Here is a 23,786-nt window from a genome sequence, read left to right on the forward strand (position 1 = left end):
GAGTCTAGCTTTTGATATTTGTTTCTAAGTTTCTAAATCTTTCCACAAGTTCTTGGTGCTTTCCCTTACATTTCAGTTTTCCAGGTAATGGAGTTTACTTTTCCAGTTCTCAAGTATCAGAGGGGTAGCCGTGTTAGTCTGAATCTGTAAAAAGCAACAGAGGGTCCTGTGGCACCTTTAAGACTAACAGAAGTATTGGGAGCATAAACTTTCGTGGGTAAGAACTTCACAGAGGGTCCTGTGGCACCTTTAAGACTAACAGAAGTATTGGGAGCATAAACTTTCGTGGGTAAGAACTTCACTTCTTCAGATGCTCTTACCCATGAAAGCTTATGCTCCCAATACTTCTGTTAGTCTTAAAGGTGCCACAGGACCCTCTGTTGCTTTTTACAGTTCTGTAGCACATCAATAAACAAGGTGTACTTGGCCCTCTCAGATTTTCTAGAGAATTCTGAGGAAATAGCTTGCAACTCTGGATAAAACCTTAAATCCTGTGTCTGTTCTTCCTGCTTTGAAATAAAAATCCATTCTAGTAAATTAAAGGCCGAAGTATTGCGATTTATGTATTCTCTTCCTTACCTATAGCTCACTTTTTGGTTTTGGTGAAAACATACTTTAACTCTGATATGTAAAATATTTAAGATGAAAAATATTCTAGAAAATAACTTTATTGTTGTCCATATTGGTTAGTTTTTCAATTATGAGGTTTCTATAGTTTGTCTTCCTTGCAGTGAATATTAATTGCTGGTACTGACAACTGGCCTCAAATATACTGTATATTTCTGCAAGTTGCAGTTTTACTGTCCATGACAGCAACAATCGCCATCCAGTTCAAAAGTTGCAGAACCAAGGAGCTGTTCTTATCATGAGAGTTCACTTTGTAGAACTAGTTTTATGGAGGTGAAGGTTATCAGTACATGATATCTTCTGCTGTAACAGTCACTTCTTCTGTTTTAGTCTTGAATTCAGGGAAATGAACCCCACTTATGGCTATTAGCAATAAATTTACTACATGAGATGTAGCACTAGCCACACAAAGCCAAATGGAGCTTTCATACTGTTCTTCCAAAATTACAAACTGAAAGACATTTTCCTGGAAATTGGCAATTCTTTCTGTGAGGTGATGAAGTTTAACAGCAGCTATAAAGCTAGTGACTGCCAGTGCTGTAAAGCCTCCTGCAACAGAATGAAAAAAATAATTAATCATTTTCAAAACAAGTCAGACATTTTGGCTGTGATTCACAAAAATATGATTTAAGCACATGCTTAAAGTTAAACACATAATTAAGTGCTATCCAGATTAAGGATGGATTTAAGGATGTGCCTAAGTGCTTTCCTGAACTGGGGCCTTTATTAGTTAGGTGACCAAGCATTGCACCAATGTTATGTTTCTATTAAAGTTCTCTTGTATGTGATATTGAGGCTATATATGTGAATTCCCTGTTCATACAAAACAATCTACTATATGCTTAAGGCTGAAATGCCTTCTAATAGTTTTATTCTAATATAGGGAAATTCAGTGCTAACTCTATTTTTGCACACAAGTATATAAACCAAGGAGAAATATAGATATGGCAAGGGGAAGATGTTTTTATTTTTGTACACATTTACCATTTTATTCAAATGTGGTTGGTAGTAAAAATTATTTTAAAATTATATTACCTGCAAGTAAATTCCATAGGCAAATACCTGCTGGACCTTTAATAGCTCGGTATGGAACTTTTATTGCATTGAGAATGCAGAATCCAAAACTGACCAGAGCAAAGGAAATGGCTGCACAAAGGAAGATTAAAATCATCACATGAAGGCCTGCATTCAGCTTTTTCACCAGATGAGGGAAGACTGGCAAGAAACAAATATTCAGTTATTCAGTGTATAAATCTTCCAGTGAAAATTACAGGATACACATTATACTGATGCTATAAACTGCTTTTCACTCAAATTAACAGGACATTATTTACGGGAGGAATCAATCTGGGTAGATACAGGTGTGTTAGTTCATGAGGGATGAATTTATCTGCTCACTACATCAGAGGAGCAGAATTTTGACCCTGTACCCCCCTGAACTTTGGGGAAATTCAGATACAGAATATGTCTATGCTATGAGCTGGGAGTGTGATCTCCCAATTCGAGTAGACATATTCACACTAGCCGTCATTGAGCTAGTGTGCTAAAAACAGTAGTGTAGCTGCTGTGGCATGGGCAGTGGCGAGCAGCAGCACGGGCTAGCCGCCCAGATTATGCACCCTTGTGGCCCACAACGCAGCTAGCCTATGCCACTGCTCACTGATCCCCATGCTACTTTGGCTACATTACTATTTTTAGCATGCTAGCTTGATTAGAGCTAGGGCAACTATGTCTATATGAGCTGGGAATCATACACCTAGTTCCAAATGTAGACACAATCTCAGATCCAAACCCGGTACCATGAGCTCATTTCTAATAGTTATGTATCTGTATTAAATTTATACAGCAACTAAATGTGATTAGGTGCCTTGCTGAATCAGGCTGTAAGCCTAGGAGACTTCACTACAGGCCAGGTTGCCTTAAGCAGGCTAGATATGATACTGCAGTCTCAATAGATAGTGCTAATGAACAAGTTACTTCTCTCTTGATACCACCACCACCTCCTACACACAAAAAGTTAAAAGAACATTATTAAGGTTGCAAAGCCCAGTATGCAAAAGTTAGGAAATGTCACAGTTAAGGTTGCCTGTTCTCCATGTGTGTATGTATTATAATACAGCTTTTAATTACAGAGTCACATACTATTTTTTCCATAGGACCCCTGCATCATTCCATGCTCCCATGGGTCCAGACTGTTCTGCCCATTCTCCACAAGCATAACCCTTTCTACCCTGTTCCCTCCAACCTGTCCCAGTCCGGTCCCTTCTTTTCCCTACCCGGCTCGTCATCTCAGTCTAAGGGCTTGTCTATACTTACGCGCTGGTTCGGCGGCAGGCAATTGAACTTCTGGGTTCGATTTATCGCGTCTTGTCTGGACGCGATAAATCGAACTCAGAAGTGCTCCCCGTCGACTCCGGTAATCCTGCTCGCCGCGAGGAGTACGCGGAGTCGACGGGGGAGCCTGCTTGCCGGGTCTGGACCGCGGTAAGTTCGAACTAAGGTACGTCGACTTCAGCTACGTTATTCACGTAGCTGAAGTTGCGTACCTTAGTTCGATTTGGGGGTTTAGTGTAGACCAAGCCTCATTCTCCTCAATTAGCCAATCCCATTCGCTATTTCTCAGGCTTCTCACCCAGTCTCCCTGCCCATCAAGTCTTAATCCCACCCCTCCAAACTCCCCTTCTCAGGCCCCCCTCCCCCAACTCCTTGCCCAGATAATCCCAGTTCCCTGCCACTCCCAGCTCCTCATGCAATCTATCATCCTCACCTGGAGTGTAGACACTGCCCCCCTCCCACCACAGACCCCACTTGTTTGTAGTCCAAATCTTTCTCCATCCAATCTCTGTGTCCTTGTTCCAGTTCCTTTCCCTAATCAGTACCAGTTCTCCCCTGCTCCCTGGTTGCTCAGCAGATAAATCTTTCCCCTTCCCAATGCCCCACTGGTTCTCAGACTCTTTGCCTAGCCAGTCCCAGTTTCCCTCGACATCTCATCCAATCTCAGTCTTCCCTACATCCACTTGCTCCCGGTCCCTCCCACAACCTCCATTTTCCTTTTCTGTCTCCTAGTCCCAGTCTCCTTGCCCTGCCAGTTCATGTCCGCAGGCCCAACCTATAAAAAGCTCTCAATAATCTAGGCCCTCCAATGTATCTGCAATCAGATGAGTTTTCTCAGTCTCCTTTTTCAGGTTGACTCTGAACGAGGCAAGGGAACCCCCATTCTCTGTTTAGGGACCCCATCTACAGAATCAAGAAGCTGTTCAGCAGAATCCTTCTATGACTGTTTTTCAGGCATGGTCTAAGGCCTTTTTATTTGGGTCAGTATATCACTGACCATTTTAGCCTCCCCCTTTCACCTTCTTTTTCTTTTCTATGTTTGGCTCGGTTGTAGTTTAGGTAACAGCTAGTTTTGCTGGGCTGCTGGCCAAATTTTAGTTACATTTTGTATAAAGTTTGCAGAGCATCCCAATCTGGGCTGGCCTTAGGTTTGATGTGGCTCTATGTGAAGTAACACATGCAGGATCCCTTGCAACTCTTCCACTTCTCTGAGATGTCCATGCCTCCATAGACGCAAGTTGATTGGATTACTTTGAAAAATTCAGTGCTCTTCATGCATGTGTATTTTTTAAAGTTTATGCTTCCATTATTTAATTTTTGGGTTGTTAATTGGGTTAAAAATTAATCACCACACTAACAGGCTTTGCTATAAATTGGAGCCTGAGGAAGAACAGGACCAATAGAGGGAAGGAGAGTGGGGGAGGTAGGAGGATACCTGAGCAGTGTGGAGACAGAAACTAGTATCCTTTGTTATTAGAGAATAATTATCATGGCAGGGCCTTCTGTGGCACACACTGTCAGTGTGAAACTGGGAGCACTAATATGAAGCAGTTTATTAGGGGAGGGGGCATAAGGACAAAACATACAGGGCAAAATTCGACTAAGCCTGCAGATTTGTACGGTGGAGGAGGGAAAGAGGATGAAGAGAGCTCCTGTGCATCCTCATCATGGGCTGGGGCAGATAACCCATCACACAGTCCTCTGAGGCCACTGGGTTTGGGGGTCTGCTCAGTACCTTGTTTCTAAAGCAATGGAAAGAAGGGTCCTTATTAAGTGTGGTCCTCTAGGGCCTCCTGAGGTATTCTACCCATGTATGCTGCACACTGGCAAAATGGCTCCGGAGTGCCTGCCTGGCAGTCACACCCAGCATAGGCAATCTCTCGAGGGGAGGCCAGGTGTTAGCCCACAGCATCTAACTAAAGATCTCAGAATTTTTTAAAAAAGGAAATCTTGATACCGTATTCATTTACAGAACTCTGCCATCTGGTTGCAGTCCTAGCAAGGAAAAGTCACACCAATTTTAATGGGAGTTTGGTTTGCATAATCACTATAGGATCAGACCCTTTTGGCATAATATCCATGCATTCCAGTAGTCACTGTGCAATTATAGCACTCCCCTTCAGGTTGCATAGTAACCTGATGAGAAAGTCTGTATTTATTAAGGATTGAATTAGCCCTATATGATTGAGCTGGAGACTAAGGGGATATAAAGCTGCCCCTTCTTCCATTCCCCTGAACAGGATCTACCCAGATATTGAGCTCAGGCATTTGCAGGTGGGTGAGCAGGGGCCATATGCCAATATTCCCTCCCACAAACAGCTGGGCATGGTGGAAGAAGAGAGAGTCAAGGAGCATGCAGAGCCCTGGCTCCTCCCTCTATGTTACAGCCTTTGGAGTCAGCTGGACACAAGGGAAGGATAGTTGACCAACACAACATACTTTCCCTTCCCCCATGTAAAATAGGAGCTCTAAGAGAATCCTGACTCGGAGGGGAGGCTCTGAGTCACAGTTCCTTCCTAGAACTCCTCCCTAGGGTGGTACAGAGATACACAGGCCCTAGCACAGAATTTAAAGGAAACTCTGTCTATCCCATAATAATTAAGGAATATTTTTCTTATCTGCTTATGCAGTGATATAAGGTTGTACCAAAGAACATAACTAAATGTTTGTTTTTTAAAATTCTCATTCATATTTCAGAACCATAAAAGCCACAAGGAAAATGAGCCATAGATATGAGTTCAATAACTATTCCAATTCTACAGGTACTACAAACAAAAGGACTTACAATGCTCTTAGAATTTATTTATATATTCAACCAAAACTTTACTTACTTGTGAATTTGGAACGCCGCCCACCCAAACCACACTGTCGTATTTTGCCCCCCCGAAAGAGTCCGTAGTAAATATCTCCAATGAACTTAACTAGCTCTGGGTCTGTGGCGTTGACCAAATCAGCTCCTGTTTTACAAAGGATTTTGCCAGTCATCCACTTTTGGGTCCCCATAGCAATGACAATCAAGAGAAAAGACACAAAACTCAATGCAGAAGCCAAGACAAACAAGATCTTTTTAAAGCAGTTGGGCATCCTAGTAGTTTCAAGAAATCATCTCCAAGGCCTCTCTGCAGTAATTAGATGAGTTTCACATTTTGCTGCTGCTCAGAAATCCACAGGTAGTAAGATGCCAGTTATTCCACACACACCCTTTAAATCTCATTGTATTTTAAAACCAGAGGCACGGTTAAAAAGCAAGCCCAAAGTGTAGATTTGCTACAACAACATCCTGAAATGGTTGCGAAGAACAACTTCATTACACTGTAGCGCAGTGGTGCTTGTTTCTGCAGAAAGTAATCCTATATCTATTGCATGACTAATGTTTCATCAGAGGGTTTAATTGTTCCCTGTTTTAAATATTCAAATGACACCAATTTCTTGACAAGGACCACATGGGAGAAATTTAGATGCACAATTCAGTTGTATGGATTATAAAGAAAAGTTAAACAAATTGTGTGAAAGGGATGTAATGTGGAAAAAAAAATTGGCAACAGAATTCTGCTGACACCGAAGCTGTATCAAATGTCTTTCCCTTGGTGCTTGCTGCGGTCCCCCTTTTTCTAAATGTCACTACTGTCACAGCCACCAGAACTGTTTGTAAACAACAAAATGATGACCCTCCATTCGCCAATCCTGTTAACTGAAGTGTATAAATGATGTTTCAGGATGCCAAGATTTATTAGATTAATCTTCCACATAAAATAGGATGCAAAGCAATTTGTTGTAGCTTAGAGAACACAATGCCAGCCTTCTTTAATATATACCAGCGACTTGCTATGTAAACATGTGCAGAAACAGTCACAACTGTACATGCCAGAAGTACTACCAGATAACACTGAAAGAAAAAAAAAAGTTTGCACGTCTATAGGCACTTTTACTTAAGGACCTCAAAGCTCTTTACAATGATTAATTAATCAATTAATCCTCCCAGCATCCCTGTAAAGTAGGTAACATAATACTCCTCTGACTAGTGCCTAAACAAGTTGTGGAGGGGTACTAGTGCTGTCAAAAGGTGCTGCTGTCTTTTGAGTAAAATATAAAACCAAAGGCTTGATCATTTATCGTCAGTGAAGGTCCCACATAGCACTATTTGCAAAAGTAAGGAGAGTAACCCTGGAGTCCTGGATACATTCCAGCTCTGTTGATTACAGTGGACCTAAATTTCACCTGCAGATTCAGTCGGTTACTTAATATTCTTTTATCTAATCTATATGTACATATTCTTACCCCGAGCCCAGCATCAGAGAATAAGATCACCTAACAAATGTATTAAAAGGAACAAACATTTCCTGCCCTAAGTTATTATGTAGTGTTCTGCTTAATACCTGCTGTCGTCAGGGGTAGCTGCATTTTGTTGGTAAATTAACATATAGGGATATAGGGTCATTGCATATGCGCTAGAAATTTAAGTAGGATGTAATGTTTTGAGTTGGAGTTTGACCAAGATGCCTTTATTTTTATATGAAGTGCAATGTGTGGCCCGTAGTGACCATGAGGATTGCTCGCAAACATGCCGGTTGGGCACTGGCTTAGTACTGAGTGTCTCCTACTGAATTTCCAGCACCATTTGCACCCTCGCTTTTCCTTGTATTGGGGCATTAACGTGTTGCTTGCTAGACCTTTTTATTTTTAACTAAAATGCATTAGTTTCAGAAAGTTTCTGCTGCCACTAGTCTACAATGACTCCTAGCCGCGTGGGAAATCTGCATAGGAGCGCAAAGGCAATCCACCGGGGACGGAAAATGATCGAAAATGCACATAGCGCCTGTGTTATCAAAGGATTCTGTTGCACAGCGCTGTCTCACCGGCATTTGATAGATACATCCATCCATGGTGTGCAACCAAGCGTCCTTATTTAAACCTCGAACTTAAACAGAAGGCCCGCCGCAGGGGCGTGTTGTACTGATCCCTGGCCCGGGCGGAATTGGTGCAGCGCCACCCGCGGCTTCTCAGCCAGCCTAGATGGCGGTGGTGAGCGCGGAAGCGGGAAGCGAAGGGGTCCCTCTGCCGCTGGGCGGCCCTGCGGGGAGGCGGAGCTGCTGGGCGGGGCGGGCTCCGAAGCCCCTGGCCGCGGCAGGCTGAGAAGGCGAGAGGGAGCCGTGCAGGCAGCGGACGGAGCATGGCAGCGGCAGCAGAGGCGCACAGGGTGCTGGTGTATGGAGGCAGAGGGGCCCTGGGAGCCAAATGCGTGCAGTATTTCAGAGCCAAGCACTGGGTAACCACTGACAGAGCGGGCTGGGCACTTAGTGCCATCGCTGCATGGCTTGGGGCGGGGGGGTGTTTGGGACCAGCTGCCCGCGAAGGACGCGCGCTCCTGTGTATCGCAGCCCTGCACCGCTCTGCGTTGCTTCGGCCCAGCGGCCAGGGCTCTCCCCCGTGCAGTGACCCGCGAATTGCAGAGCTCTGAGAACCGACGAGCGAGAGTGTAAATCTCGCCGAGACACACCACGAACTCCTTTCTCCTGCCAGAGGAAGAGACTTTAAACCCTTCCTTGCAGCAGCTAATCCCCAAAGCGGGGGGAGGCTTCCTCCCCGCGAACGAGTAAAGCTTGGCAGCTAGTTTGTAGCTGGCCAATTGCTGCCTTCCTTACAAATCATCAAGTTCATTGGTTTTTCACCCCAGCTGTGAAGTGGGCAAAGTACAGACTGTATGGCTCCTTAAATACTTAAAAAAAGAAGAACAGGAGTACTTGTGGCACCTTAGAGACTAACAAAGTACCCCTGTTCTTCTTTTTGCGGATACAGACTAACACGGCTGTTACTCTGAAACCTGTCCTTAAATACTTGTTTTTAAAATCTCAGTTATTTACTGATAAACGATCCATTTAAAAAGTCAAACGCTCTCTTCTTGTTTGTTGTTATCAGTGGGTTGCCAGCATTGACCTAGCAGAAAATGAAGAAGCTAATGCCAGTGTTGTTGTGAAAATGACCGACTCCTTCACTGAGCAAGCAGATCAGGTGACTGATTCATTTTCCTTTAAATGTTGTAATAAAGCTTGTGGCATCAACTGCTTTGTGTTAGGAAGGTGCCTGGGCAGTTCTTTCAAGTGTTGAGAAAAGCACTAGGTTTCTAAATGTCTTAAGGACTGCAGTATATAATCCTATCTAGAATAGATTATAGAATAGACTGCTTTGCTTTGTTTCTTATAAGCTGTTTCCCCGTGGCCATGCAGTTAGGTCCTCTTCAGCCTGATACCTGGCTTCCCCACACTTAAAGCTATCATCAGTGTATTCATATTAAAAAAAGACAGAGTTCTCATTCACTCTCCATTGTTCATTCTTTTTGGGATAATAGGGAACCTATGTATATGTATTATTACATTCAGAGAGCCCAGGGATACCCTCCTTTTATTAAAACCATATTTATCTTTAAAATCGGTATCTGGGTAACAACAAATTGTAGACCAGTGGTTCTCAAGCTTTTGTACTGGTGACCCCTTTCACATACAAGCCTCTGAGTGTGCGCGCCCCCCCCCCCTTATAAACTCAAACACTTTTTAAAAAAATATTTAACACCATTATAAATGCCGGAGGAAAAGCAGGGTTTGGGTGGAGGCTGACAGTTTGCGACACCCCCCCCCCCAGGTAATAACCTCGCAGCCTCCTGAGGGGTCCCGACCCCCAGTTTGAGAACCTCTGCTGTAGACAGAATCTGAAAGAATTTTACAAAACTGTGTTTTCTTTTTTTCCATTGGTCACATTGGTTTACTTTTTGCACTTTGTGCAGTGAAACTAGACTTGCCAGTTTCTAGTCAATTTCCTTATTTCCTCCTTCTCTGTCAGAATTCTGCAAAATGATGAAAAGAAATAAAGAAACAAAAAATAGCTTCATCAACACTCAGTCATCAATGCAGCAAGCGCCTCACATGGGCATGCCTGTACACCCATGCAGTGTACCACTGAAATCAGTGGGGCTAACACGGACTCATGGGTCGAACTGCGAAGAGCATTTCACAGGATTGGTGCCCAAAACATTTCCATGAAACTTAAAAAAACAAAACCAAACAACCCTACACACACACACACACCCTACCTAATTCTGGAGCCTAAATTACCAGACATTGTCATTTTAAAATTCAAATTGTAAATGTACTACAGTTTTGGATTACCTGTCTCTCCTAATCTGATTTCCTTTCTTGACAGTCACCCACATTTGTAGTCAAGATGACCACATTTTGTTAATGTGGTTATTTAGACACCCTTCGTTATGAGCCACGGCAGCAGGCACAACACTTTTCAGGAAAAGCCATTAGAGTTGGATAGGCTAATTGAACACAACTTATCTGCATGAAAATGTTTCTTGGAGACTTAGCTGTGACAATTTATTTAAGAACTTGGTCTCCTAACCTTCCACTTCTTTCTTGGGTCTCAATCCTGAAATGTATTGTGTGCAGTCAGATTGCTGTGCCTATGCAGAGCCTCCGAGAGCTTGATGGGGCTCCATGCAGATGCAACAGTCCACCTCCATGCAGAATTTGCAGAATTGGGGCCTACGTGTGATTTTTACAGTATTATCAACAAGTGAAGCCTTGTTCTTCACATATGAGCATGTTCCTGATGCTGATAAACTGAATCATTAGGCATAATGTTACGTTTATGCATGTATAATTCAGAAGGCTTTTAAATAGATTGGAGTATTTCAAACCTCAAACTTGTCATATTTCTGCTTTTTTAATGTTGGTCTTTTCTTTAAAACATGAAATGATTTGGTTATACCCCTGGTTTTTCACTTGGAAACTGATCTGTCGCTGAATAATTTGCACAACAACAAAAGGTTCTTGGTATAAGTTCCACAGAGATAAAATTCAGTGCTAATGTATATATGAAGTCCTACACTTGGGAGAGGAAACAAATAGGGTAGGTTAAAAGTATAAACTCTCAAGCTTTAAACTTATAAGCGAGGGTATAAACTATGCTCCCAAGCTTTAGGGTATAAGCTTTAGGGTTAGGCAGAAACTTTACCAACAGCGAGGCTATTCCATTATGAGATTTCTTTCTTACACCTTCATTCCATGTTTCTGAACAGTACAATACAAAAGGAAGGACTGTTACCTGGAAAGCAGTGTCCCAAGAAAAACTCAAAGTGCTAGTAGATAATGTTTTCACCCCTCAGCTCATAGAGAGCCTGGTCCCTGAAACTAACTGATCCTGCAAGCCTTACTCACACATTAGTTCCATTGACATCACCTAGCATATGGTGGTTGTTTAATCTGTTTTCAGGATTCAGCATTGTTGTTTTACTTCCAGTGGGTAAAATCATAAACTCTAATTTTATATAGCTGCTTACATCACCATGTGTGCAAAATAATTTTAAAAATTACAATTTAAAGGTTGGGTATTTATATCTTTACTTCTTCAATGCAGTATTTTCAGAATGACTTTATAACTTCTTTGTTATATATATTTAAGGTGACAGCAGATGTTGGAAAACTTCTGGGTGAACAGAAGGTGGATGCTATCCTGTGTGTAGCTGGAGGATGGGCAGGTGGCAGTGCAAAAGCTAAATGTAAGCCCGTTGTTAGTAGTATACCGACAAACACATTAATGCAATGGGAAGAAAAAGTCATGATAAGAGGTAGATCTCTCAGACTAAAATCTTTTACTGTGATCACACAGTATCCAAATCAATGGGAGCTGGACCACCTCTAAGTGCTTTTCATAGCCTTTTCTATTTGATGGTAACATGTGATTAATAATACTACCTTGCTCGAATGTAGCATTTTTCATCAGTACATCTCAAAGTGCTTTACGGACCAGGTCAGTATCATTAGCCCCGTTTTACAGATGGGGAAACTGAGTCACAGAGAGATTTAAAGTGACTTGCCCAAGGTCACTGGCTGAGCCTGGAATAAACCTCAAGTCTCCTGAGTTCCAGTCTAATGCTCTATCCACTAGGCCACACTACCTTCCAGAGTCTTCACTGGTGGTGTATTGTGACACTATACTGTCGCATACTGACAGGTTTTTATATAGTGCCTAAAATAGCTTTTTTTAAATGGATGCAGGTCCTCAAGTTTAACATTAAAATGGCTTGTTACTGAGCTCCTAACATTTCATAATAGCCAGAATAGAATTTTTCTAACCTAGGTTAGGGTACCCAAAATTATTAGCCTAATTTCCTATCTGGAGTATATAAAGCAGCTGGTGGACCCTCCCTTTCTCACCACATACAATGCAAAAGTGTTTCTTATTTTTAAAGACAACATAGGAAGATGACATTCACTATTGTTACATACAAATATTTACTTTTTTATGAATCTGTTATAATCCAACACAATGCAGTCAAACAGTTTAACTACTGTAAATTAGCTAACAGATAATACAGTTCTGTCAGTTTAAGTTATTGATAATCAGGATGGCAAATGGGAATGTCTAGGGATGGGTGATCATCCTGTCTACTTCATGCTATTAATATATGTGTGTGTGTGTGTGTGTGTGTGTGTTTGAGTTTAAGGTAGTGTTTTTATGGAAATAAACATCTTAAATGCTAAAGGTATAGGTATTCAATATTCTTTGTTTAATCTTAATTTTTCTCCCTCTGTCCCCCAGTAATATGTTGTTAACACTAACGATTGCTGAATTATTTTAAAATTCTATTTTCATTTGAATTGACTAGCTGTAATACTACAACTCTTTTTTTTAAATTGAAACTACATGCAGGCCAGTCCTTAAGAAGTCTTGAGATTCTGAGCATGTCTAGGCAGCAGTCATAGAGTCCAGACCTCCTGTAGGCAGATGGAGCCCCTGTTTGAACAATAGTCTGAACAAAAGATGTTTCCCACCAATTCCTTTATTCCTTGGGGTTTTCCATCCACTAGGTCCAGTCCTGCATAGCTTATGAGATCTAACAAGACCAAAACCCGTGGGGAAAAAATGGTTGCGGTCCAGCAGTTTGTTGTTTTTCATGACATTCCAGGGAGTAAGCAAACAGCGGTTGAAATAAAAAACTAGACTTTATGTAATACTACAGAGCACTACCCAAAGACCACCACTGCAGACATAAAATATTTCAGAGCAGTCTTTGCGATCACAGAAAAGAAAAAGCATATAGAGCATTTGGTTTTCTCAGGTGGTCACCCATCCAAGAACTAAACAGACTTAAACCAATAGTCTATGCAAAACAATGCAACTTTATTTTATACAGCTTCTCTCATACAAACTCTAACTGGACTATAAAGCTAAATAATACAGTTACAAAGTTAAAAGAATAAAGAGTGAGAACTTAAGAACAATAGGCAAGGAGAAGAGTTGTTTTCCATACAGATGAAAAGGTCATTCTAGAAGGTAAGAGCTGTAGAAGAGAAGGCTCTCAATATCACAGCTGAGACTATGCAAAGGGACAGAGAGAGGAAGGTGGTGCAAGATGAGCACAGGAAGAGGGTGTAAAGAAACCGACAGGGTCTTTGACACTGATGAAAGCAAGTCCATGGGAGTTTTAGAAATGAGGGGAGTTTTGAACAGGATACAGAAATTAAAGGTGAGCCAATGGAACTGGCTGAGGATAGGGGATGTGGTCACACTTGTTGTAGTGAGGGCAGGTAACAGTTTTGTGCACGTGCTGTTGAGCAGGAACTTGAGGAAGCCAAAGAGAATGGAGATACAGTGGGCAAGGCGAGAGGCACTGAAGGTAGTGATGAGGATTTCAGCAGAAGTGGGGTATACGAAGTGGCATAAGGCAGATTTGCATACTGTTGTTTCAGTCTGTATGGTGGGGCACAAACTAGAACTAGAAGACTTTTGCATTCTAGATGATTGACCCAACTCATCTGGAGTACTGTGTCCAGTTTTGGGCCTCACACTACAGGAAGGATGTGGAGAAACTGGAAAGAGTCCAGCAGAGGGCAACAAAAATGATTGGGGGGGCTGGAGCACATGATTTATGAGTAGAGGCTGAGGGAACTGGGATTGTTTAGTCTGCAGAAGAGAAGACTGAGGGGGGATTTGATAGCTGCTTTCAACTACCTGAAAGGGGGTTCCAAAGAGGATGAATCTAGACTGTTCCCATTGGTACCAGATGATAGAACAAGGAGTAATGGTCTCAAGTTGCAGTGGGGGAGGTTTAGGTTGGATATTAGGAAAAACTTTTTCACGAGAAGGGTGGTGAAGCACTGGAATGGGTTACCTAGGGAGGTGGTGGAATCTCCCTCCTTAGAGGTTTTTAAGGTTAGGCTTGACAAAGCTCTGGCTGGGATGATTTAGTTGGGGATTGATCCTGCTTTGAGCAGGGGGTTGGACTAGATGACCTCCTGAGGTCCCTTCCAACCCTAATATTCTATGAACTATTTTGTTTTTCAGCTTTATATAAAAATTCTGACCTGATGTGGAAACAGAGTGTTTGGACATCAACTATTTCCAGTCACTTAGCCACAAAACATCTGAAAGAAGGAGGCTTGTTGACTCTGACTGGAGCAAAAGCTGCTTTGGCTGGAACTCCAGGTAACAAGCAAAATGTGGTGTTTGCTTTGACACCAACAATGATTGTTTTAATTATTTTTATTTGAGAAACAACAGTTTTACTCCCTTACATTTCTTCCCATATACATATGATAATCAGCTGTTTGAATCCCTTGAGGAAAGTTGTAACTTTGCAGTTGGCAATCCAAAACCCATGGCAAGTATAGTGCAAAAAAAGAAGAGAGAAAATCTGTTGCTTAAATACTAGTTGTCTGGCTTTGGTAAAATCTTTTTTAATATAGCAAGCAGTCAGAAGTGCTTGGGAAATAATTAAGAATAACAACACATTAAAAATTTTAGATACAACATTGTAAACCCTTGGAGAAGGTTAAACTCCATATTTGCTTTCCTGGAAGGCAGGGTTCTTAGGTAACTAATTTTTTTTTTAAAGTTAGTGATGACTCAGTTGTTTTTATTGAACATGGCCATCCTGGATATGTTCTGAATCCAGTTCACCTTGCTTCAGACACAGATAAGCTTGATGACCTTCAGCCTCTGTCTCCATTAGTTGTTTAGTATAGACTTTGTGAAATATACCTTATGATCTTTGATCTCATTCCAGTTTTTCTTGCTCTTTGTAGAGAAGAAAGTCTGAAAACAATTTAAAAAACACAGGCACTAGGGGACTGTGAGTGTGAAGGGTGAAGACAGAGAGGTTAACATCCCTTAAAGTCTGCAAGATTTATCTGAGATGCAAATGAAGTAACTTCCATTTCCATGTCTCTTATATTAGTGTTACTTTGCTCTCTTAGATATCTGCAACAATATTCTGATGTGACATAAGAAACTTTAAACGTTAAAATGATAGGATAGGTTGTAAAGATAAGGGGTGCGTCTTCAAAGCTATGTCTGAAAACAGAGCTAAAGGAATTAACTGTTACCATTATGTTCTAGGAAAGTATACTGTATTTTTTAGTTAATCATTTGGCCTCTATATTCCCATGTTTAAAGCTGCATCTAACCTAGTCTGAAGATAAAATTGTTATTGAGTGAAAAGGTTGTTTGTTTCCTTTTTTGCAACAGACTGACCATATGCTGTCAAAAATACAAATAGGTGAACCCTTTGGAGTAATTCCGTGACATTTTGTTAGGGTAGAGAATCAACTTAATTTGCTTTCATGTTTTGAGCAGGATGGTTTCAATCACTGTGGATTTTTAAGACAAGCAGTGCTGTGGGAAAACACATGAACCTTATTAAATCTGAGGAGGAATTGGGAAAGAATTGTTGCTCAACTAGTGCAAATGTATCTTCTGACATTTAGGCTTGTTATTATTCATAATTATGGAAGTCTAGCTATTCTTTCCCCCCATTCTTATGGTATGTCCTCTTGTTTTTCAGTAGACTCTGGAAACAATTTTCCTATTTAAGTATAGTAACTTTAAATGAAAATCGCCTTCAGCTAACTGGAAAAAATATATAGCAGAAGTAGAAGGGGCTCAGGGATGGATGGCAAAGATTGAAAGATTGGGACCATTTGGTTTACAAAGGAGACAAATAAGAGAGGATATAAGGGATACAAGCAACAAATAGTAAAGAGAAGGTAAATTGTCCACTTCTATTTAGGCTTTCTCTTAATACCCAAAAAAGGAACATTCAGTGAAACTGTAGGGCAACACATTTAAAACTGATCAAAAGAAATACGTCTTTGCACAATGCATAACAGCTCGTGGAACTCATTGTCACAAGATATCATTGAGTGCAAGAATTCAGTAAAATTCCAAATAAAGTAACAGGAATTTATATGGATGGTGAAAACATATCCATAGTTACATTAGATAGTATAAGACATTTGTTTTTGGAGAGAGAAACTCTCATGCTACAGAACCTAATTCAACTAGTAACTGATAAGGGTTAGGAAGAAACCTGCCCATAAGGGAAGTTATTTAATGACTTTCCACTGTGGGGTTTCTTGCAGCTTCTGCCAAAGCATCTGGTAAAAGTCTGTGTCAGACATGCCAGGACACAAGACTAGGTGGACCACTGGACTCATCTAATATGGCTGTATGTATTTACCCCTGATTCTGCAAACAGTTAAGCACCTTTTTACTGTTAAGTATGTGAATAGTTTCATTAAAGTCAGTGGGACTACTTGTCCTTAAAGTTAAGTACATGCATAAGTGTTTGCAAGATTATGGCCATAGATAGTAGATATATCTAGAGCGGGGTAAAAAAAAAAATTGGCGAAAAAGGCAGATATGATGATTTCTAAAATTATGTGTAGATTTCACTCAAGTATTCAATTAGAAAAACAAAAAAAAAATCTGAAAAAATTGAAACATTTCATTACAACATTTCCTAAACAGAATATTGATTTTTGGGGGGAGTGTGGGTGGGTGGGTGGGTGGGGGTTAAAACAGCTTTTTTTTTCAAAATTCTCTTTAATTTTATGTTTTAAATATTCAAAAAATTTAAAATGGTCAAAACTGAAACAAAGTGTTTTATTGAACGTGAAACAATTTTTTTTTTTTTTTCAACTTTTTTAATCACCAATGAACTGAAAAATCTGTTGTTCTCTCAGCTCTAGATATATCTTCTCTGGGTGTTTTTATAAAGACAAGTGCCATAACGCTGTGTTCAGATCTCCATGGCACACAATTTGTGAGACCAACTAAGCGAATCATAATTTTTAAAAATACTTTTTAAATTCCGTGTTGCTAGATAAATTGTGCTCTGTGATAGCAACACAATTCCTTTGTCATGGGTAAGTTCTTCTAAAAATGTGTATACGTTTTTGCAATGTGCTATAAGACTGATTCTGTTCCTAGATTGCTGCAGGTGAATATAAACCTTCCTTTCATCAAATAACATAGAAACTTTCACTCTTTTTTTTTTTTTTTTTTTTTTTTATACAACTCTTGTCAGTGAGAACTTTTTTTTAATTTGTTCTATTTCTAATTGTTAGGGATGGTTGGGTATGGCATGGCAAAAGGAGCAGTACATCAGCTTTGTCAGAGTCTAGCTGGTGCAAACAGTGGCTTGCCATCTGGATCTGCTGCTCTTGCTGTTCTACCGTAAGTGGTTGCATAGCTACCTGTACTATTGCATTGTTTAATTTTAAAGTGTGACTGTAACTGAGTGACACATGGATGTACTTCTTTTCTAAGGCCCCATCTACGCTACAGAAATAACAGTTTAAACATGGTTGTGGTCTCTCAAAGCAGAGGCCATCCCTCGTCAATAGTCTAGAACATACCTAGCATGTTATAGGCATTACCATAAACAATAAATAGCATATTTTTTCTTTCCTGTGCAGACAGAAGAAATCATTGTTACAATGTTAGAAAACCATGATTTAACCTTGACAGATGGTTAAACCATGTTTAAATATGGTTATTTTGTAGTGTAGATAGGAGTCTAAAAGTGACAAATTAGATGTATGAAACTGTTTAAAATATGTGCTTTATAGTTCATGTGGAAAAAGAAAATACTGGAATGTTTTATTTAGCTGAAAGTGCTTTTGAATGTTTGCATTCACTATTCCTTAATTTTGGTTGGGCAAAGTTAGCCGATGTCTATCAAACTTTACTTCTGAATGCCAAGTGGTGTTTTAGATGAGGAAAATATGTCTTGCCAAACTTTTTACCTTTTTTGAGATTTTTTTCCATAGAAATGTAGCTTCTACTGTAGTGCACCATATTATATATCCTCTTGATAGAGTGACTTGGGCAGCTAAAGTAATTGTCCCTTGAAGACTTGTGAATACAAAAGGTTTAGTTCCTCTTTTCCCTGCTACAAGCCTATTAACACTTTATTGTAAGTTGGCTGCCTGCATTGACAGAGGGGTGGATGAACTGGCTGGCCTAATAGACATGGAAAAGATCTAACTTCTGTGATTCTCTTTGATAACCTAGTTAAGGATTTGAGTATTTCCTTTCCAGGCCCATATGAAACACAGTCTTTGAAGATTGTCAGTGCTCAGAAGTACTGTGGAGGGGCTTAAAAATGCTGTCTGAACTCATTTAATTACATCTCCCCCTCTTCTTCTTTACAAGCTTCTCCACCTGCATTTCTTTTTGGACAGGGAATGACAACATACAGGATATTTGAATAATTAACCCCTGCCCCTGCAGAGTACCACCAACAGTCAGATACTAAGTTCACACTGGTGTCTTGGCTACTGGCCATTCCAAATTTGCATAGATGCCTTGAAAGGTTTTGTTACTGTATAAAGTTTGAAGAGAGTAACTGTTAAGGGGGGCATTTTCAGCAACGTATTAGTGACTTGGGCATTTTTGAAGATCCTACCTTACAAATATAATATTTAATTATATAGATTTAAAAACTTAAGACTGATGATTACATGCTGTTAGAGACATACAGCTTTCAAGAGAAATCCATCTAACACTGTTTGGATTTCAGTGCCCTGTTCTAAAAATGCAGCATATACTAGCGCAAAGAACAGAAGAGCAGACAGCTCTTATCAGAAGCATAATGTACAAATGAAAGCCTTATCTCTCTCAATTGCAGGGTTACCTTGGATACACCAATGAACAGGAAATCAATGCCTGATGCAGATTTCAGCTCCTGGACACCCCTAGAATTCCTTGCTGAGTGAGTACATGCACAATGACTAAACAATTCCTAGCTCTCCTTTTAAAACAGCTGGTTTTTTGCATCTTCTCTTCTAAAAATAGACAGTCTTGTCACTTAGATTTGGATGTTTCTGTGCACACCCTATTTTCTGTGCCTTGAAGTTAGCTTAAGCTTATAGGGCCGAATCCTCAGTTGGTGGAAAATTGGCATAACTCCATTGACTTCAGTGGCCCTTCATTAATTTACACCAGCTGAGGCTCTAGCCCTAAGTGTTTTAAAGTCAGCAAGCCCTGATAAAGCATGCGGACAATTAAGTTAAATCACAATCAGCTGTGTCCGACATAAGCAGTCTGGTTTAAAGGTGAACTGTAAAGAGAAAAGCATTTATGCTTCTTTTATATTGTGTTAAGGTAGATGTAGTTCCCCCTCCTTCTGTGTGCCCACTTCCTCCCACAGAAGTGCCGTTGTCTGCTTATTTCTTGAATAATATCACTCAATCAAGTCCGCACTGGCTAGATCTGTGGAGGGTCAGACCTGAATAAAGCAGCAAAAAGCTGCAAGATGAGCTGCAGATCTCTTTGCTCCATACTGAGGGGTAGAGGCTCAGCGCCCCCTCCTTCACTCGGCTGAGGGTAGGGAGCCCTGCAGCTCATTGGTGCTGGCTTTGTGGCATTATCTTGACAAAGATGGCATGGCATAGAGAGGGAAGTGAAGGCATGATGTAGGATTTTGTTTCTTTTTAAACAGCAAAATTTTTTGGAGGGGGGGGGGAAGAGTGGAAACAGATCCAACTTCATACATCATGAAGGGCATTGAAAAAATCTCTCTAGTTTTCTAGTTCTCCCTTTAAGCCTGAAGAAGCCAGGGCACTTGGAAACGAGGCTGAAGCTGTGTACTTCCCACTGTTGTTCTTACAGCGTGTCTGTTGTGACTCTGGATTTCCTTGCCTTTTGGAGTGCTTTAGTTGGACCTTCCATTCAGGGATGGTTTTAGGCAGGGGAGGCCTAGGCAGCTGTTTGAGTTGCCTTATTTAAAGGGCCACTGCCAACTTGACATCTAGTTAGTTTAAAAAAAAAAAGTAAATACTTTCAATTATTTACCCGCACTCCTGAGACCGTTTGGCCAGATGCTGTGGTTTTACAAACACATTCCTAATTTTAAGGGTTGTTTTTAAACTGTTTTTCACTTGAGAGATGCTCACAAACATGGGAGCTGATTCTACGTGTGAGACTGACTGCATGGAGTGCTGCATAAAGTAAATAAACTGGAAGAAAAAAAGAGGACTAAACCATAATCTGTTCCACTAGAGTAATTTTAGCCACAGTGGGTAAAACAATCCTCTGCACGCGCCCCCCCCCCCCCACCTCCACCCTTTAAGAGTTAAACCAGCACCATCAACCTAAAATCTTTATCTCTGAAATTTGTTTTATGATTCAGTAATGATCACACTCTGTAAGAAGCTCCGTCACACTTCGTGGTAGAACCAAAGACTATTTCCCTGTATTGGTATCCCCATGTATTCAAAAATCAGGAGCCAGGCCCCCCAAAATCATGAGATTATTTTGAAAATCGTGCTTCCTTTAATTTGCCTCCTGGTTGCTGAGCCTGTAGGGTGTTAAAAGATTTACTTCCTCAATGAAAGCTGAGATTCTCACATAATCACTTGCCTTCAAGGAGCTGGGGCTTCAAGAAAACCACCAAATATTGTGAGAGCTGGTGACAGTGCCTTCCTCTCGAGAATCCTCACAGGAATTCTCATAACATCTGGTAATCACATTCTGGGGTTTAGTATGTCCCAGAATGCATTGCATCAGATTGCATGACCATTCAAAATGGCTACTGGGGAGTGCAGAGCATGAGGATAGAGTATGGGCCCTGAAGAATGCTTTGCACTTCTCCCTTCCACCTTAAGTAGCTAACACAAGGCCTCTGCACCTCTTCTGATCTTCAAAATAGTGTTTAAATTGAGCATAGGCAATGCGGTGGCCCTCTGCTGAGGGGTGAATTCCTCCCTGTGAGACTTCAAAGTCCCACTGCTCCCCTCACAGCCCTGAAGAATCATTTCCACAGTTGTGCAGTTCAGTGGAGTGATGATGGGAGAGAGTGTTTAAAGGGGTAGGATGCCTAGGGAAGGAAAAAAGCTGGAAAAAAAAGAGCACTAGACAAGGGAAAGAGCATGAGACCAAGAAGGATAGGGATGGGATAGGAAGGGAGGACATTGGAGGTGAAGTAAAGAGAGGAGGGAATTGGGAGAGACTCAGAGGATGATAATAGGGAAAAAATAATGGTCAGAGATGGGAGAAGAGTGAGAAAAGAATAAGTGGAAAATGAGAGAGGAGAACAAATATGAGAAAGGAAAAGAAAAAGCAAAGTCACAGCTTTGAAGTATATTAACTTTATTTTAGCCATAATCTTCAGTGGAAGGGTGACTCTGAAGGAAAAAACAGTTCTCTACTGGGATGCCAACAATATTTTTTGTTTTGGACCACAATGTGCCTAGTCACCTTGATGACATCAGTTTCAGTAAATTTCTGTAGGATTTACTTTTTATCTTTAAAATGTTTTTTTTCCCCTAAGAAATTGAAATATTTTGCAAACTTTAGGAGTAGAATCAGGGTACAGTTACCTTCCACCCAAAGTTAACTATTAATATTTATTATGTATGTAAGACTGGATTTTCAGAGGTGCTGCACACTCTCTGAAAATCATGGTGATAAAGCCCAACAGGACAATAGGTGCTTTGTAGACAGACGAGAGACAGCTCTTTGCTCTGAAGAACTTACATTCTAGGCCCCAGTCGTGCGATCAGATCTCCGTGGGTGGATCCCTGTGCCTGTGCAGAACATTATTGATTTCGTAGGGCTCTGTGTGAATGTAAGAGGTTCCTCGTGGAGACAGTTATAAAGGATCCACACATAAAAAGACAGCATACAGAGAAAAAAGTGGATATTGCAGGCTGACTTTTTTTTTTTTTTTTTTTTTTTAAAAACACCCCTTGCCTATTTACACTTATTATATTCTCATATTTTTTAACAGAACCTTTTATGACTGGATCACAGGGAAGAACAGACCAAGCTCAGGAAGCCTAATCCAGGTGGTAACCACAGGAGGGAAGACAGAACTAGCTGCTGCACATCTTTGAGACTCATCAGTGTGATTGTGAAAACACAGCACATGAGAAGGTTGTAACATTCTAGTCAAGTTTGAGTGGTCGTCTGTATCCAGTGATTCTATTATCTGGTTTGTGAAACTAGATGTTGACTAATGTTTCTCTGTTCTTAGATGCAAGCTACATTCCTTTACCAAAAAGTATCCGTTGTCTTCTATCTCATATATCAAGGCTATAGATTTTTAAAATCTGCAAATGTCCTAATCTTGCACATTCTCTATGGGGTTACCTCTGTTCTTTAAAATAAGGCAAACAGGGTGGCTATGTATCAGAAATTGTGCTTAATGATGTGATGTACCTACATATATAACTGTCAAGTTCTGTCTCAGTTGTCTTTTGGGCAACTTTTTTTTGTCCATTTCAGCAATATCGTTTTCTAATATCCTAACTCTAGGTTTTTTTGTTGGACATAGATATAAAATAAAATTACTGCAGCCCTATGGAAAGCCCAGTACTGCTACCCCTTTTCCTGTGAGTATTCTATACCAATTCAAGTTGTCCCATTGGAGCCAATGGGACTGAATAAAGGTTACTTGCACAAGATGGGGTTGCAAGATTAGAGCCCTTAAATTGCCTTAAAGGTTTCAAAAGGGCTGTCAGCCCAACAATTATTGTTGTGTGTTTTCTGTCCCAAATAACTGATTTACAATATTATAAATGTGTCTTGTGTAACTCCTGATGGCTCTTTACTATCTGAAGGAGAAAAAGTGCCCTAGGAAATAGAAGTAGAATGCACAGACTATTGTTAGACTATAGAGGATTTTGTGCTAAATAAATATATATTGTTTTATTTATTGGGTTGGTTATTTTATAATCTAAATTTGTGGGGTAACATCTACACAGATTTGTACAGTGCTTCCAGAACAATTCTTAGCTCCCTACTTGAGATTGTGTACAGACAACAGGAATACTTTAAGGTCTCCTGTTTTCTTTCTTATGGTGTGTTATGGAAATGTTATAAATAGTTTCTTACTATAGAGAAGTAAGGAGAACCCCTAGCATTTCTCTAGCTTGGACTCGCTTTATCTCCTTTGTATCTGTTGTCCACTGTCCAAAAACACTCATTTGGAAATGAGACTTGAGTCAATTAGAGGTCTCTGTGTTCATGTTCAGCACCCCCTGTCTGTCACAGGACTGGGGCCGGACTTACCGCACCACTCAAATTCATAGGTATGGGCTAAGACATACTGACTGGGGTTCTCTAGAGTGAGAAGATGGCTGGAAGTGTGGTCAACATCAGCTGATATACTTTGGGACATTTGGCATAGTACACACATTAATGAAAGCAGTATTTTGCCTATCGTCTTCCTCCTAGTAGTGGCACTGTGACCTCCTCATTGTTCCATGGCATGAACCAAACCTCATGAGTTTGCTAGAGTTCTTATGAGAAAACACCTTTCTGTTGTGGTTTTATGGTATTTCTGGTCCTCCTGCTATTTAGAATCTGGATTGGAACAAATGTAAAATGATGAGGATAGAGAAGATGGGGGCCCAAACTGAACTCTGGATACGAACACCCCTGAACTTTTGAAGTTCAGATGAGGGTCTGAACTTCATACTAGCTTTACCTGTAAAACGAGATAATCCAAAACTAGATAAGAATATCTCTCTGCTTCT

The 23,786-nt window shown here is 40.6% G+C and overlaps 2 protein-coding genes across 2 annotated transcripts; one reads left to right on the plus strand and one right to left on the minus strand.

Annotated features, from left to right (window-relative positions):
* Positions 1-910: 910 nt before the first annotated feature.
* Positions 911-6,045, minus strand: CLRN2 (clarin 2). Its single transcript, XM_034770922.1, has 3 exons — positions 5,793-6,045; positions 1,663-1,842; positions 911-1,176 (listed from the first exon to the last, which is right to left on the minus strand). Exons 1-3 carry the CDS (start codon positions 6,043-6,045, stop codon positions 911-913), a joined length of 699 nt encoding a protein of 232 aa, XP_034626813.1.
* A 2,011-nt stretch (positions 6,046-8,056) lies between these two features.
* On the plus strand, positions 8,057-22,959 carry QDPR (quinoid dihydropteridine reductase). The gene is made up of 7 exons (XM_034772319.1): positions 8,057-8,227; positions 8,878-8,970; positions 11,422-11,518; positions 14,308-14,448; positions 17,370-17,478; positions 18,935-19,018; positions 22,037-22,959. Exons 1-7 carry the CDS (start codon positions 8,132-8,134, stop codon positions 22,140-22,142), a joined length of 726 nt encoding a protein of 241 aa, XP_034628210.1. The 5' UTR covers positions 8,057-8,131; the 3' UTR covers positions 22,143-22,959.
* Positions 22,960-23,786: the final 827 nt, after the last annotated feature.

This window comes from Trachemys scripta, chromosome 5 (assembly GCF_013100865.1).
Source record: "Trachemys scripta elegans isolate TJP31775 chromosome 5, CAS_Tse_1.0, whole genome shotgun sequence".
Taxonomy (NCBI): Eukaryota; Metazoa; Chordata; order Testudines; family Emydidae; genus Trachemys; species Trachemys scripta.

Coding starts and splice junctions, on each gene's coding strand:
- CLRN2 (XM_034770922.1), bottom strand. CDS start 6,045: ATGCCCAACTGCTTTAAAAAGATCTTGTTTGTCTTGGCTTCTGCATTG. Junction 1,843..5,792: donor GCGGCGTTCCAAATTCACAA/GTAAGTAAAGTT, acceptor GTTTCTTGCCAG/TCTTCCCTCATCTGGTGAAA. Junction 1,177..1,662: donor CCTATGGAATTTACTTGCAG/GTAATATAATTT, acceptor ATTCTGTTGCAG/GAGGCTTTACAGCACTGGCA.
- QDPR (XM_034772319.1), top strand. CDS start 8,132: ATGGCAGCGGCAGCAGAGGCGCACAGGGTGCTGGTGTATGGAGGCAGA. Junction 8,228..8,877: donor ATTTCAGAGCCAAGCACTGG/GTAACCACTGAC, acceptor TGTTGTTATCAG/TGGGTTGCCAGCATTGACCT. Junction 17,479..18,934: donor GCTGCTCTTGCTGTTCTACC/GTAAGTGGTTGC, acceptor TCTCAATTGCAG/GGTTACCTTGGATACACCAA.